The sequence below is a fragment of the Alosa sapidissima genome, chromosome 6 (assembly GCF_018492685.1).
Source record: "Alosa sapidissima isolate fAloSap1 chromosome 6, fAloSap1.pri, whole genome shotgun sequence".
NCBI lineage: Eukaryota > Metazoa > Chordata > Actinopteri > Clupeiformes > Clupeidae > Alosa > Alosa sapidissima.
In genome coordinates, this window is record NC_055962.1 from 39,468,926 (window position 1) to 39,483,925 (window position 15,000).

At 44.2% G+C, this 15,000-nt stretch overlaps 1 protein-coding gene across 1 annotated transcript in view; it reads right to left on the minus strand.

Moving 5' to 3' along the window:
- syne1a (spectrin repeat containing, nuclear envelope 1a) overlaps positions 1-15,000 on the minus strand; it is a 322,712-nt gene that overhangs the window by 135,180 nt on the left and 172,532 nt on the right. Inside the window, exons 78-83 of the mRNA XM_042094571.1 lie at positions 13,557-13,662; positions 10,609-10,767; positions 7,515-7,766; positions 7,224-7,325; positions 2,230-2,349; positions 1,531-1,731 (exon numbers count right to left, since the gene is read on the minus strand). Of these exons, the coding sequence (XP_041950505.1) occupies positions 1,531-1,731; positions 2,230-2,349; positions 7,224-7,325; positions 7,515-7,766; positions 10,609-10,767; positions 13,557-13,662 (940 nt within the window). The remainder of the gene's footprint in view (positions 1-1,530; positions 1,732-2,229; positions 2,350-7,223; positions 7,326-7,514; positions 7,767-10,608; positions 10,768-13,556; positions 13,663-15,000) is intronic.

Consider the following 15,000-nt stretch of genomic DNA (forward strand, 5'->3'; position numbering starts at 1 on the left):
ATGGAGGCATCCAGGTTATTCTTCTTGAGAAGTGGCTTTACAACAGCTGTTTTCAGTGACTTAGGAAAAGTGCCAGACAGCAATGATACATTTACAATTTGAAGGACATCCGCCGCTATGAGGTGAAACACAGTTTTGAAGAAATTGGTAGGCAGAGTGTCTAAGACACATGTGGAAGGGCTGAGATTCTGTACCGTTTTTTCAAGTGTTTCGTAGTCTATCAAGCTGAACTCTGACATCAAGTTTAGTTTCCCTCTGTTTGTTGCTGGAAGTTCAGGTTGTTGAATTTGTAATTGAGCAGATATGTTGAGTCTGATTTTGTCAATTTTACCTTTAAAAAAAGATGAAAACTCATTGCATTTATTAGTTGAGAGAAGTTCAGGCGCTAATTGTGAGGGGGGATTTGTTAACTTATCAACAGTTGAAAATAGAATACGAGTGTTATTTGAACTTCTATTGATAATGTTAGAAAAGAAAGACTGTCTTGCTTTGCATATTTCAGAGTTATATGTGCGGAGCATCTCTTTATGGATTTCATAGTGGATCTGAAGTTTGTATTTACGCCATTTTCTTTCAGTCTTCCTACACTCTCTTTTTAGAAGTTTAACTGCTGGATTTTGCCTCCATGGTGCTTTCTGTTTGTCCTTAACTTTCTTGAATTGTAATGGAGCAATGTCATCCATAATGTTTGCCATTTTTGCATTAAAGTGATCAAATAAGTCTTCAGAGTCTGACAGTTGACTTGACTTTAGTGAAAGTGGTTGCTCAAAGAGAGCACTTGTCTGATCATTTATGATTCTCCTTTTTACCATCATAGCTGTGTTTTGAGTGTGTGGGGACATAGACACATCAAAGAACACGCAAAAATGATCAGATAAGGCCAGGTCTTTAACAGCTGTAGAGACATCGAGACCCTTTGTGATAACAAGGTCGAGGGTATGGCCGAGAGAGTGTGTTGGCCCCTGTACATGCTGTGTTAGGGAGAAAGTATCGATTAGTGCAATGCATTCCTTGGCATAATTGTTTTCAGGATTATCCACATGCAAGTTTAGATCCCCTGATATAATAAGACAGTCATACTCTATGCAAACAACTGATAGCAGTTCACCTAGCTCTTCAAGAAAAACTTTAGCTGAATGTTTTGGAGGCCTGTAAATTGTCAGTAATAAAATCTGAGGAGAAGACTTAATGCGTGCACACAGATATTCAAATGAAGTAAAGTCACCGAATGACGACTGATTGCACTGAAAAGACGTCTTGAAAATTGTGGCTATCCCCCCACCTCTTTTATTTGCTCTGGTATGTGTGTGTGTGTGTGTGTGTGTGTGTGTGTGTTTGTGTGTGTGTTGGGGGGGGGGGAGCTGGAGTTAGGTGCCTTGCTCAAGCTGGGTTAGGTGCCTTGCTCAAGGGCACTTCAGCCGTGCCTACTGGTCTGGGTTCGAACCGTGTGTGTGTGTGTGTGTGTGTGTGTGTGTGTGTGTGTGTGTGTGTGTGTGTGTGTGTATGAGAGTGTGTGTGTGTGTTCCTGACCTTGTGTGTGTCCAGCAGGATCTGGACCTCCATGACGGAGCGTGTGCTCATCTTCTGCTCGGCCGCCACCTTGTCCTGCGCAGTGTCCAGCAGCTCGGCCAGGTCCTGCAGCGCGACCTCGTACTGGACCTTCAGCGCCAGGACCCGGTGCAGCCCGCCACGCCGACACCCCACCATCAGAACCAGCTCCTCATAGCAGTCCTGACCAGAACCACACACACACGGCAGAACAGCAGAACCACACACACAGCAGAACATCAGAACCACACACACATACAGCAGAACATCAGAACCACACACACACACAGCAGAACAGCAGAACATCAGAACCACACACACACACACACACACACAGCAGAACATCAGAACCATACACACACACAGCAGAACCACTCACACACACAGCAGAACAGTAGAACCACACACAACAGAACATCAGAACCACACACACACACACACACACAGCAGAACATCAGAACCACACACAGCAGAACATCAGAACCACACACACACACAGCAGAACCACACACAGCAGAACATCAGAACCACACACAGCAGAACATCAGAACCAACCACACACACACACACACACACAGCAGAACCACACACAGCAGAACATCAGAACCACACACAGCAGAACATCAGAACCACACACACAGCAGAACAGCAGACAGCCAAGAAGCTCACACCCTCACACACCTGCAATTTAAGCAGTTCCTGAGCAGAGGTTTGGTCGGGTTGCAGAGTCTCTCCTCGACTCCTGAGCTCCTGGACACGCTGGTCAAACTCACGCAAGCTGTCCTCAGCCTCCAACACCATCTGCAACACACACACAAACACACACATTATAAACTCACACACATATCAAACACACACACACACACACACATTATAAACTCACACACATATCATAAACACGCACACACACACACATTATAAATGCATGCATATATATGTTATCCAGTGTGCAGCTCTGACTGAGTTTTTTTTTTTTGTAACTGTGGTGGTGTGGAGCTGTATGTGTAACTGTTGTTTTTTAATTGCCTATGTATGAGCTGTGTATGTGTGATGCAGTGATCGTGAAGCCCAAGACAAATTTCCCCTTGGGGACAATAAATGTATACTTTACTTTACTTTACTTAACAGAGGGCTGTGTAGTCTAAGCTAATTAGCATCCCCATAGGTGCCAACGCTCACGCATTGGCCGTGAGACACACGCATTTGATTAGTTTCACACACTCACACGCCACACCCCCGATTTCTCACGCTGAAGTGTCAACCCGGTCGGTCAGATGCCTGAAAAATGAGTTTAGCCTATCTATAGATCTACCTGTTGTCAGAGACGGTGAGAGGGTTCAAGAGCACCCCCTGTCTGTGGAATTTTCTAAATTTTATCTCCTTTGCGATGCTTCAGAAGCCATCCTTGCGCATTCCCCCCGCATTTCCCCGGCTTCAGGTATGCTTTGAGTAGGCCTATTATTGAGTATTTTTCACGCTGAAGTGTCAACCTGGTAGGTCAAATACCTGGCAGATGAGGTTCAACTAAACTAAACCTATACATATGATATCACACATCGTGAACGTGCGGAATCTAAGCTTTCCAACGATATTAGCCTAGAGCCAAGTTGCTGTGATAAATGGTTCGCGAGTGCAATTTAGGCTAATCATATTTGCATTTTGCACACAGTGCACACCCATTACTCTTGGATTAATATTTCACTAACCCTTCACACAACACGTGGCAAACCCAATATCACAATAAACAGCAAACCGTACCGAATACGAGGATATAAAGCATGCCTCTGTGCAATAAGTGGTTCCTGAGTAATCCGGTTTTGAAATTGCAACACATTTCTACATAGCCTCATTGGGGCGAAATTATAATGTATTCTAATGTAAACTATTTGTCAGTAGGCCTACATACATTTTTGTAAATTGCTCAGCCATAGATTATCACTATCATGGTTCTTAGGTTCCAGCCAATCCCATTACAGATACATGAATATATTTATATTGGCATGCTTCCTAGTGACATTAATGCAAAAATATGAAGAAAATCAAATAACGAGACACAAATATTGATATAAAGCCTGACATAAGCCATATGCAAACATTCACATCATGCAGATATGGGTACATCCTGAAAAAGGAATAGCATGTAGGCTTCTGCATAATTTCATGGAATGCTTTCATGCGTTCATTGAACGTCCGTGGTGCTGTAATGGAAACCTTAGTGAATAGCCAAGTAACCTATATATTGAGTTATTTTTAAATTATGCATGATTTACTTTTTATTAATTTCGTAGGTTGGCTTTATTTTGTTATATAGAAGTATCTAAATAACCTGTTAAAATGTACCAGAATTCAGGAAACTGCAAAAAAAAAAAAAAAATCCAAAAAAAAATGTCTGGGGGAGGACCCCCATACCCCCCACTGAAATGTCCCACCCACTTTCAAAATGCCTCCGACGCCCATGGTCCTAGTAGTAGATCCCTTTGATACCAATGCTAATTAAACTCTGGGACCCTGGTCCCAGGGATGGATTACTGCACGGGCCTTCCGGGCCCAGGCCCAGGGGCCCAAGGTGTCAGGGGACCCCTGAAGCCCAAGCCTTTGCATGGAATCATTGCCTCAATATCAACACATCAGGATGTAGCCTATGAATCTGATTGAATTTAGTATTGCCCAAAATGCACCAGAATACAGGAAATCACATTAAACAAATTAAAACAATTCTGGGGGAGTACCCCCAAACCCCCCCTCCACATATGCGACAATTAGTGGGGAGCCCTTAATACATCTGGGCCCAGGGGCCCGAAAGTTCATAATCCATCCATGCCTGGTCCCTACACCTGAGAACCACTGATGTACGTTTTTTTTTACTGTACGGTATAATGCTGAATGAGCCAAACAAAATTTTCCGCAGCAAAATTTTGGTTGGCCCCACCAAATCTCACTCCAGGGTTTTTTGAAAATTTGGCAGCCCTGCATCCCCCTCACAGTAAAAGAGGGCTGTGTAGTCTAAGGTAGCTAATTAGCATCCCCCCTCACAGTAACAGAGGGCTGTGTAGTCTAAGCTAATTAGCATCCCCCTCACAGTAACAGAGGGCTGTGTAGTCTAGGGTAGCTAATTAGCATCCCCCCTCACAGTAACAGAGGGCTGTGCAGTCTAAGCTAATTAGCATCCCCCTCACAGTAACAGAGGGCTGTGTAGTCTAGGGTAGCTAATTAGCATCCCCCCTCACAGTAACAGAGGGCTGTGCAGTCTAAGCTAATTAGCATCCCTCCTCACAGTAACACAGGGCTGTGTAGTCTAAGGCAGCTAATTAGCATTCCCCCTCACAGTACCACAGGGCTGTGTAGTCTAAGGTAGCTAATTAGCATTCCCCCTCACAGTAACACGGGGCTAATTAGCATCCCCCTCACAGTACCACAGGGCTGTGTAGTCTAAGGTAGCTAATTAGCATTCCCCCTCACAGTAACACAGGGCTGTGTAGTCTAAGGTAGCTAGGGTAATGTAGCTTTTTTGCACTTGCACTAGTTAGCACAGCCCTTCTTACATTTGCAGGAAACAAGTTCATAGCAAGACTAGCCTGCATCTGGTAGGAATGTCCAGCAAGACTAGCCTGCATCTGACCAGTAGGAATGTCCAGAATGGCTCATAATGACCCTCAGATGCCTCATTTACAGAGTGAAGGCAAAATCCTTTTAGGCAAGTCCCCCCACTCCGTGGCCATCTTGGTAACACACATTGACGCACATTACGCTGATACTAGCGGCAGGTTCAAACACACCGGTTCAAACAAATGAGCCTTTGTGCATGCAGCCTATTGCTGTTTGTTTTTTGATACTCTCCTCACATTTGGATTGACAAAAACAATCATCTTGTTCCATGCAATTGAACTTGGCTTTTTTTTTGTTCTAGGCATTCTAGGCACTGAAAACTAAATTGGTGCTCCATTTCACCTTCTTAACTGCCTCAACAGCTGAAGGATCAGCAACGTACAGTCTGGAGTGGAGTGCAGTCAGGTCCTTACTTTCCTCTTCAAAGGGGTTTCCAAGGTCTTCCATGGCACTGACCAGAGAACAGACCTCCTTGATGAATAAGGACTGGACACTTGATTCATCATGATGATGTGGGTCATCCAGTCTTCTGGATTCGTAAGAAAAAGCCTCAAAGTCCTGAATAAATCGGGAGTTCTGCTACCATCCAGCAAAGCAATGCAGAAGGGCTGTCAGAATGAGACCCACAGCTTCACCATCTCCTTGAAGATGCTTGTTGATGCAATCGTTCATTTGCTCATTGGCCTGGTCAATAGCTAAGAGAGGAAAATTCTTACTCTTTTGGACAGTGTAGTTGCCTGCATTGAATTCATGAGCTATGCTAGAATGTATCCTTGGAAGTTCAGCCATGTCTCAGGTGAAGTGGGATCCATCTGGCATAATGAGTTTGGTCCATGAAACCATTCGGCCAGTTCTGTGTTTCCTCCAGTCTCACAGAGCACAAGATGTGCCTTCTTATCAGGAACTGTTTATCTCATTTTCATTATTTTATACGTATATCAGGAAAATACTAGAACCCTAACCCTTCAAAAAGGCAGATAGCTATTAATAGGGATGAGCTATTAATAGTCGGCCATAGCACATTAACATGTTAACTATTTATGTGAAACAGGGAGTCAGTAGAAAAAAAATAAATGGGGTGTCCGTAATCTTTAGATATGGATTGAAGTTTTATTTATCTACTTGTAAGTCAATCTAGAGGCAAGCACATGAAAAATATGACCACGAGGCGCATTGGAATGCTCAAGAAACTGGAGAATATATTTAAAGGAACCGTATGTAAGATTGTGGCCAAAACTGGTACTACAATCACTTTCAAATTACTGTAGAGCGGTGTATGCCCTCCCCCTCCCCCTGACTCGAGGTTGCCAACCGAAAAGGATGGCGAAACACTACTGACTTTGTGATTAGTAGATAGGTGGAGGGTGGCGCATCAGGTCAAAACACAACATGACATGACAAAACACAACATCAACATCAGTTGAGGGCTGCAATTTCACTTTTTAAATGACAATATCCTGGCCGGACTACTGTTGTCAGTGAGTATATAAGTATTTGAAATTAACATGATTTCTTAATATCTAGTGACATATCAGGGCCATTTTATGATTAATTGAAATACATTTCTTACATATGGTTACTTTAACTAACTAGATCATTAACATCATAACATACGTCATGCTAATAAGAAAATTGATCTGACACAATCCCTTTTTCCCCCATTATGTTTATCTACTGGACTAGTGTTGTCACTAGCAGCCATTTTGAAAAATCGTTGCCACGGCTTAGTGCAAATACACGATGGCTCAATATCAATTTGTTTTTGGACTACCCTTAGCTATAAGTGTACGTGTAAGTGTATATTTCATGCTTTTATCACAAAGTGCACAATTTCTCAATGTATCTTCCCCACTAATGCACAACACTAATATAAACACACACACATATTATAAACACACATACACACACACACACATTATAAACTCACACAAGCTGTTCTCAGCCTCCAACAGCTGCCTCTGCCAAATATCACACACACACACACACACACACACACACACACACACAAACACGCCATAAACACAAACAGCGTGATGAGTGGTCAAAGCAGCCATCCTATTGGCTCTTACCTCCATCTGTCTGGAGGCGGGTCTCTCCAGGGAGCCAATCATCTTCTGCTGCAGTGCAATCCTGCTGTCTGAGAGGGCAGAGGACAGCTGCCTCATCTCCCCCTGCAAACACACACACACACACACACACAATCAATACACACACACACACACACACACACACACACACACACCGCCATCAATACACACACACACACACACACACACACACACACACACACACAAACCACCATCAATACACACACACACACACACACACACCACCATCAATACACACACACACACACACACCTGGAAGGTGCTAAGCTCCTGCAGTCTGTCCGTCATGTCTTGGCAGCGAGGTCCCAACATGCTGCTCAGGAGACGGAGTCTCTCCTCCAACATCTCCAGCGCCTCACCAGCTAGCCCCGCCCCTTCATCCACTAGTCCCACCCCTTCACCCACTAGCCCCACCCCTCCACCCACTAGTCCCGCCTCTTCACTCAGAGCCTCCCTGCAGCGCTTCAGCTCCGCCTCCACCTCATACAACTCCTGCATCAGCGCCTAAGGGACACACACACACACACACATATATTATAACCACACACACACACATAATATAACCACACACACACACACACATATTATAACCACACACACACACATATTATAACCACACACACACACACACACATATTATAACCACACACACATATATTATAACCACACACACACACATGTATAACGACACACACACATATTATAACTAGAGATGCACCGATATGGAATTTTAGGGCCGATAACGATAACCGATATTTATTGGTTTGTAATAGTAATTTTACCTACCACCAAATGATGGACAGAACTCATAATAGTCCTCAATAGTACAGCAGTCAACATAACAGTAGCCTAGCCCTACAGTATGTGTGGCTCCTTTAAGTGAACCTGACGTCAGTGAATTGCGAGTGAGTGGCTAGAGAGTTTGAATCGTTTTAATTTAGGACTAAACGCTCATAAACGGCTCAGCTTGGAATAAGCTACAGTATAGCGACCAAATCAGAGCTTGTGAGGGAAACTTAGGTTTAGTTTCAACTGCGGGTAACTGAATAAAGCTGCAACTCCTCAGACTGTATCTTATGTCCGTCTACTCTGTTGCGCACAACCTGCTGCAGCAGAAATGAAAGGCGTTACCCCGAAGGTTTTAATAACTTATTATGATGACCTGTCTGGAACTGAAGCACGAATGGTTAGCATATTTCTAGGTAATAATACAAAACCCAAGCTAAAGTAATGCAAATAGAATACTAAAACACAACTTAGAACTAGGCCTACTTATGTACTCGTCCCACTAACGAGTTTGTTTATTTGTTTCCCCGACCAGCGCGGTAAAGTGCAAACACACCAGCACAAGACGGCTCTAGATAGGGCTGAGCTCCGCTCTGTTAAGGTTAAATGGCGGATCATTCACAAGAAGATTTTGAGATGCACAGATTCCCAAATGAACGCATATACACAGATTTTGTTAGAGTGGTGAACTACATTCACACCGCTGACATTATATTGCCAACCATTACATTACATTACATTACATTACATTTGGCTGACGCTTTTTAACCAAAGCGACTAACAACATGGTAAACAGTAATTTTTAGAACAATTCTCACAATTTTAGGACAGTTTAAAAAAACATTAGAGTACAGTAAGAATAAGTGCGTCGGTGAGTGCTGTTTTTAACAGTTACTTGTCAGTTTAAAACGGCTGGTGAGTGCTAGGATCAGTAAGACTTGTTGTAAGTGTTGCTATGAGAGTAGATGTTCTCTAAAGAGCTGGGTCTTCAGGAGTTTTTTGAAAGTGGAAAAGGATGTCCCTGCCCTTGTAGGAACTGACAGTGTGTTCCACCAACGAGGTGGATGAACCAAGCTCAAGTAGCTCAGTGTAGCCAGACGGACCTTACGTAGGCCTAAATTAGGACTTTAAAAAATATCGGCGCAAATTATCGGCCAGAATTCTGTTATCGGACCGATAATAATATTTTCATTTTTTCACTTATCGGCTAATAATATATCGGCCGCCGATATATCGTGCATCCCTAATTACAACCACACACACGCACATATTATAATCACACACACACACACACACATATTATAACCACACACACGCACATGAATAACCACACACACACACATATTATAACCACACACACACGCACATGTATAACCACACACACACATATTATAACCACACACACACATATTATAACCACACACACACGCACATGTATAACCACAGACACACATATTATAACCACACACACACACACGCACATGTATAACCACACACACACATATTATAACCACACACACACACACACATATTATAACCACACACACACATATTATAACCACACACACACACACACACACATGTATAACCACACACACACACATATTATAACCACACACACACACACATTATAAACACACACACACACACACGCACATGAATAACCACACACACACACATATTATAACCACACACATCATCATCACCACACATTTCATAAACAAACACACTTCCTGACACATCATTTCCTGACACATGATCTCATCAGTACGACATCATTTCCTGACATCATGACAGTCTGAAACGCATGGTCACTGACGAGTAGTGTGTGTATGTGGGTGTGGTTTAGTTATGAAACATTATGAAACGTCCGGCACACGGCACGAGAAGGTGGGCCTTATGTTTCTTACTCCGTCATGGGCGTGTTGTGGCCGTAACATCCTTTAAACCAATTAGAGTGGGCGTAACATCCTTTAAACCAATGAGAATGGGCGTAACATCCTTTAATTGATTATAGACTTTAGGCTGCCCTTTAGACCATCATGCCAGAGGAAAAGTAAATGTTAATGTTCCAATCAATGATCTAGTCAGCACATTTTCTTCTCTCTCCTTCATTTTACAGTCTAATGGTTACTGACTACAACGGCTCGGTCAAAGGTCATACAGAATCGATTAATCTGCATTATTTTTTTTAATCCGTTATTTCAAATTAATTAATCTAAATTAATCAGTTATTTTGACAGCCATAATATATATATATATACTCCATATTGAGTGAGTATTATATATACTCCATATTGGGTAAATATGAATATTATATATATATATATATATATACTCCATATTGGGTGAATATTATATATATATATATATATATATATATATATATATATATATATATATATATATATATATATATAAATAAATAATGGTGATGATATGATCATCATGACATCATTTCTTGACAGCAGTGTAATCAGTGAGGTCCAGACTGTGAGCGAGACCCCGTGTGGCCTTCATGAATGAGTTAGTGAGTGTGCAGTGCAATGAGACTCCTGACCTCAAGGTGGCAGAGTTGAGCCTCGCTGTGGTCTGACAGCAGCATGGGGCCACTGAGAAGCTGAGCCTCAGCACTGTCCAGCCAACTGGAGGTGGCCGCCACAGCAGCACATAGCTGCTGCCCCCGCTGTCCTGCCAGCTGCGCACCACTGCCCCCTGCCTGTGGGGAGGACAAACAACAACACATTAACACACACACACACATACACACACCACCATCAATACACACACACACACCACTGTGCCTCAGCTGCGCACCACTGCCCCCTGCCTGTGGGGAGGACAAACCACAACACATTAACACTAATAATTCATTATTAACTAGAAAATGTCATTCCGAACTACTCAACTATTTAACTGTTCAACCATTTCAACTGTCAGTTGTCATCAACTATGACTCCCACCAGCTTTTTTCTCTGCCCACAACTGTTTCCAAATAAAAGTTTGTTTGCCATTTTATGTTAATATATGTTTTGCATTTTCATGAACTGGTAATTTCCCCGAAATTACATTTTCTAGTTATATTTTGCAGCATGTTTAACGGATTCTGTGTGGACAGAGAACACTCAGTGCTGCACCACACACACACACACACACACACAGGTGCTCACATGGATAAGCTGTTAGAGACAGAGACACACACATGCACACACACACACACACACACACACACACACACACACACACACACACACTCACATGGATAAGCTTTTAGAGACACACACACACACACACACACACACACACACACACACACTCACATGGATAAGCTGTTAAGAGACACACACACACACACACACACAGGTGCTCACATGGATAAGCTGTTAGAGAAACACACACACACACACACGTATTAGTCTGTACACACCGATGACGAAATTCGTTGCGATTAAAAAAAATTCCGCAACGGTCTCATTACATGCGAAAAAGAGCTGTTGACCAATCAAATAATGATTTTGCAGGGTTCCATTGATGTCACAATAGAACGACGAGCAGGAAAAAAGCTGATAGATTGGGTGATCCTACTGCTCAGTGCTCACGATGACTAGTCTCCTTAATAGGCCTATATGCCAAAGTTACAGAGAGTTTACGTTACAGTAGAGTCTCTCAGGTGTTCAAGAGTAGGCTACTCCTGACGAACTCCTTACGTAGTGCGAACTCCTTACAGACAGCTTTCCCCACTTCTTACCACCGTCCCATTTTACACTCAACCAAAAAGAATGAAATCTCACTACAGCAGTGAAAGGAGGGCTTCTCACTGCACATATTTTCATACAACATGCATTCATGGAAATGGAAGTTTTAAGAATAGGTCATGATAGGCTATGCTGCTGACAACAGCATTATGTCCAGGGTTACCACTATCGTCATTTTGCCTCACATTTCCTGGTGCATAACTTTGCTTTCATAACTGAAGTAGCCCAATGTGGAACTCTGTGAAAAACTTTCTGTGGATCTTATAAAGGTAAGCTAATAACTGGTATCTAACTATATTAGCTTTTGCTGTGTGTTGGATCATCGTCATACAAGCTGATCAATTTTAACCACTTGTTGCAGCAGTGCGATTTTATCCCATGCTCATTTCTACAGGCTGTCTCTGTGCCTCCGCTCCTTAGCAGATACATTTTGACGTAGCCTATGCATGCTGTGAAATGTTTTCGTGAGATGTACATGATATAGGCTATGGCCGTTTTATAGCGTGTTGGCGTATAGCATTTTGGCATGTAACATTTGAAATGAGGCCTTGCCTACCCTACAACTTGTTAGGCTACACCAGTCCGCCCAAATGGCATACCTCGAGTCCAATATGCGGGCACCAGTCCGCCCAAATGGCATACCTCGCTGGGCTCAATGTGGGGCAGAGCGCAACGTTGAGCTCAGCCCAAAATCAGCTCGTCATTCCCTGCTGGCCTCTCTGTGTCCGTCTATTTACCCGGACTCAGAGTTCAAATTGTTCTCAAGGAAGAATGCTTAACTCTATAAAAGCGTATCCTCCTTGAACTAGGCTACTGCCCACGCTAATCATGTCCCTTCCCGCCTAGCGTTAGAATCTGGTTAGTGTGTGTTGTGTAGTGGGGTGGGTGTATGGGTGCACTAATGAGCCCAACCAACTTATGTGTTCCGTCAGTGGTTCGACTTCACAATATCACAATAGCACAAGTAGAATAGACAAGGGATGGGAAGGATGGCCGTAAGCTTTCATTTCCCCAGCACCTCTCAAGCCAATAGGCCTACACGCTTCCATGAATGATCAAGCCAATAGGCCTGCACGCTTCCATGAATGATCAAGGCTATAGGCCTACACGCTTCCATGAATGATCAAGCCAATAGGCCTACACGCTTCCATGAATGATCAAGCCTATAGGCCTACACGCTTCCATGAATGATCAAGCCAATAGGCCTGCACGCTTCCATGAATGATCAAGCCAATAGGCCTACACGCTTCCATGAATGATCAAGGCTATAGGCCTACACGCTTCCATGAATGATCAAGCCAATAGGCCTGCACGCTTCCATGAATGATCAAGGCTATAATTCAAATCTTGATGATTTTATGAGTCCTCCCTGAAAGTCGCTGTGTGAACCTGCGTGACGTGAGCGCGAAATAGAATCCGAAAAATTAAAATAATCGCATCGGACTTGGTGTGTACACTTTGAGTGCGAAAATTTCGCACACAAATTTTTCGCATTTTCGCACTGTTATTTCGTATCGTATCTGGTGTGTACGGGCCTTAAGTGTGTAACTTTGATGCCATCTCTTCCAGATCCCTGTGTGTGTGTGTAGGTGTGTGTGTGTGTGTAGGCGTGTGTGTGTGTGTGTGTGTGTAGGTGTGTGTGTGTGTGTGTGACTGGCTGAGTGTGTGTGTGTAGGTGTGTCTGTGTGTGTGACTGGCTGAGTGTGTGTGTGTGTAGGTATGTGTGTGTGACTGAGTGTGTGTGTGTGTGTACCTGGTTGAAGGTCTCGAACAACGTCCTGGGGGAGGGGCCGTCATGGGCCGGAAGCTCCGCCCTGAACACACCCCCTGGGCTGGTCACTCTGGAGCGCTGGTACGTCTGAGGAGCCGTTAGCATTAGCATTATCCATTAGCAGTGTGTGCATGTGTGTGTGTGTGCATGTGTGTGTGAGTGTGTGTGTGTGTGTGTGTGTGTGTGTGTGTGTGTATGTGTGTGTGTGTGAGTGTGTGTGTGTGTGTGTGTGTGTGAGTGTGTGTGTGTCACTTTTTCGAAAAATCAAGTTCGAACGGATTTCAAATACCAAATAACGTATTCGAATATATTTGGATATTTACAACCCCCCCCCCCCCCCCCCCCCCCCCAAAAAAGACCGTAACGGAGATTCAATCACAAATTTATTACGTGACAAAAGACATAAACAGGACTTAGGCCATAGCCGGTCTAAAAACAATCTTGAAACAGGTTATCAACTTAATCAAGTGCCACTATGCACATCACAAAATAGGCTATGCAGTGAAAAAAAAACGGAATCGGAGCTGCAGAGCGCAAACAATAACGTGACAAGTTAAACGTGACAGCAGCAGGAGTAAGGCTATCTGCAAAATTCATTTCTTAATGTTGTTTGCTAGAAACACCAATCTATCAACATTATCTGGATCAAGTGCAGCTCTCTTTTTATTCATAATGTTACCTGCGGAGGAGAACACACGTTCGGAGCGCACAGACGTGCCTGGCACACACAGGTGCGCACAGACGTGGCTGGCACACACAGGTATTTGCGCGTCAATGTTACCTGCGGAGGAGAACACACGTTCGTGGCGCACAGACGTGGCTGGCACACACAGGAGGGCACAGACGTGGCTGGCACACACAGGAGGGCACAGACGTGGCTGGCACACACAGGTATTTGCGCGTCAATGTTGACAGACGTGGCTGGCACACACAGGTATTTGCGCGTCAATGTTGACAGACGTGGCTGGCACACACAGGAGCGCACAGACGTGGCTGGCACACACAGGAGCGCACAGACGTGGCTGGCACACACAGGAGCGCACAGACGTGGCTGGCACAGGCAGGTATTTGCGGGTCAGTGTTGGTAGACGTGGCTGGCACAGGCAGGAGGGCACAGACGTGGCTGGCACAGGCAGGTATTTGCGGGTCAGTGTTGGCAGACGTGGCTGGCACAGGCAGGTATTTGCGCGTCAGTGTTGGCAGACGTGGCTGGCACAGGCAGGTATTTGCGCGTCAGTGTTGGCAGACGTGGCTGGCACAGGCAGGAGGGCACAGACAGGTATTTGCGCGTCAGTGTTGGCAGACGTGGCTGGCACAGGCAGGTATTTGCGCGTCAGTGTTGGCAGACGTGGCTGGCACACACAGGAGGGCACAGGCAGGTATTTGCGCGTCAGTGTTGGCAGACGTGGCTGGCACAGGCAGGTAT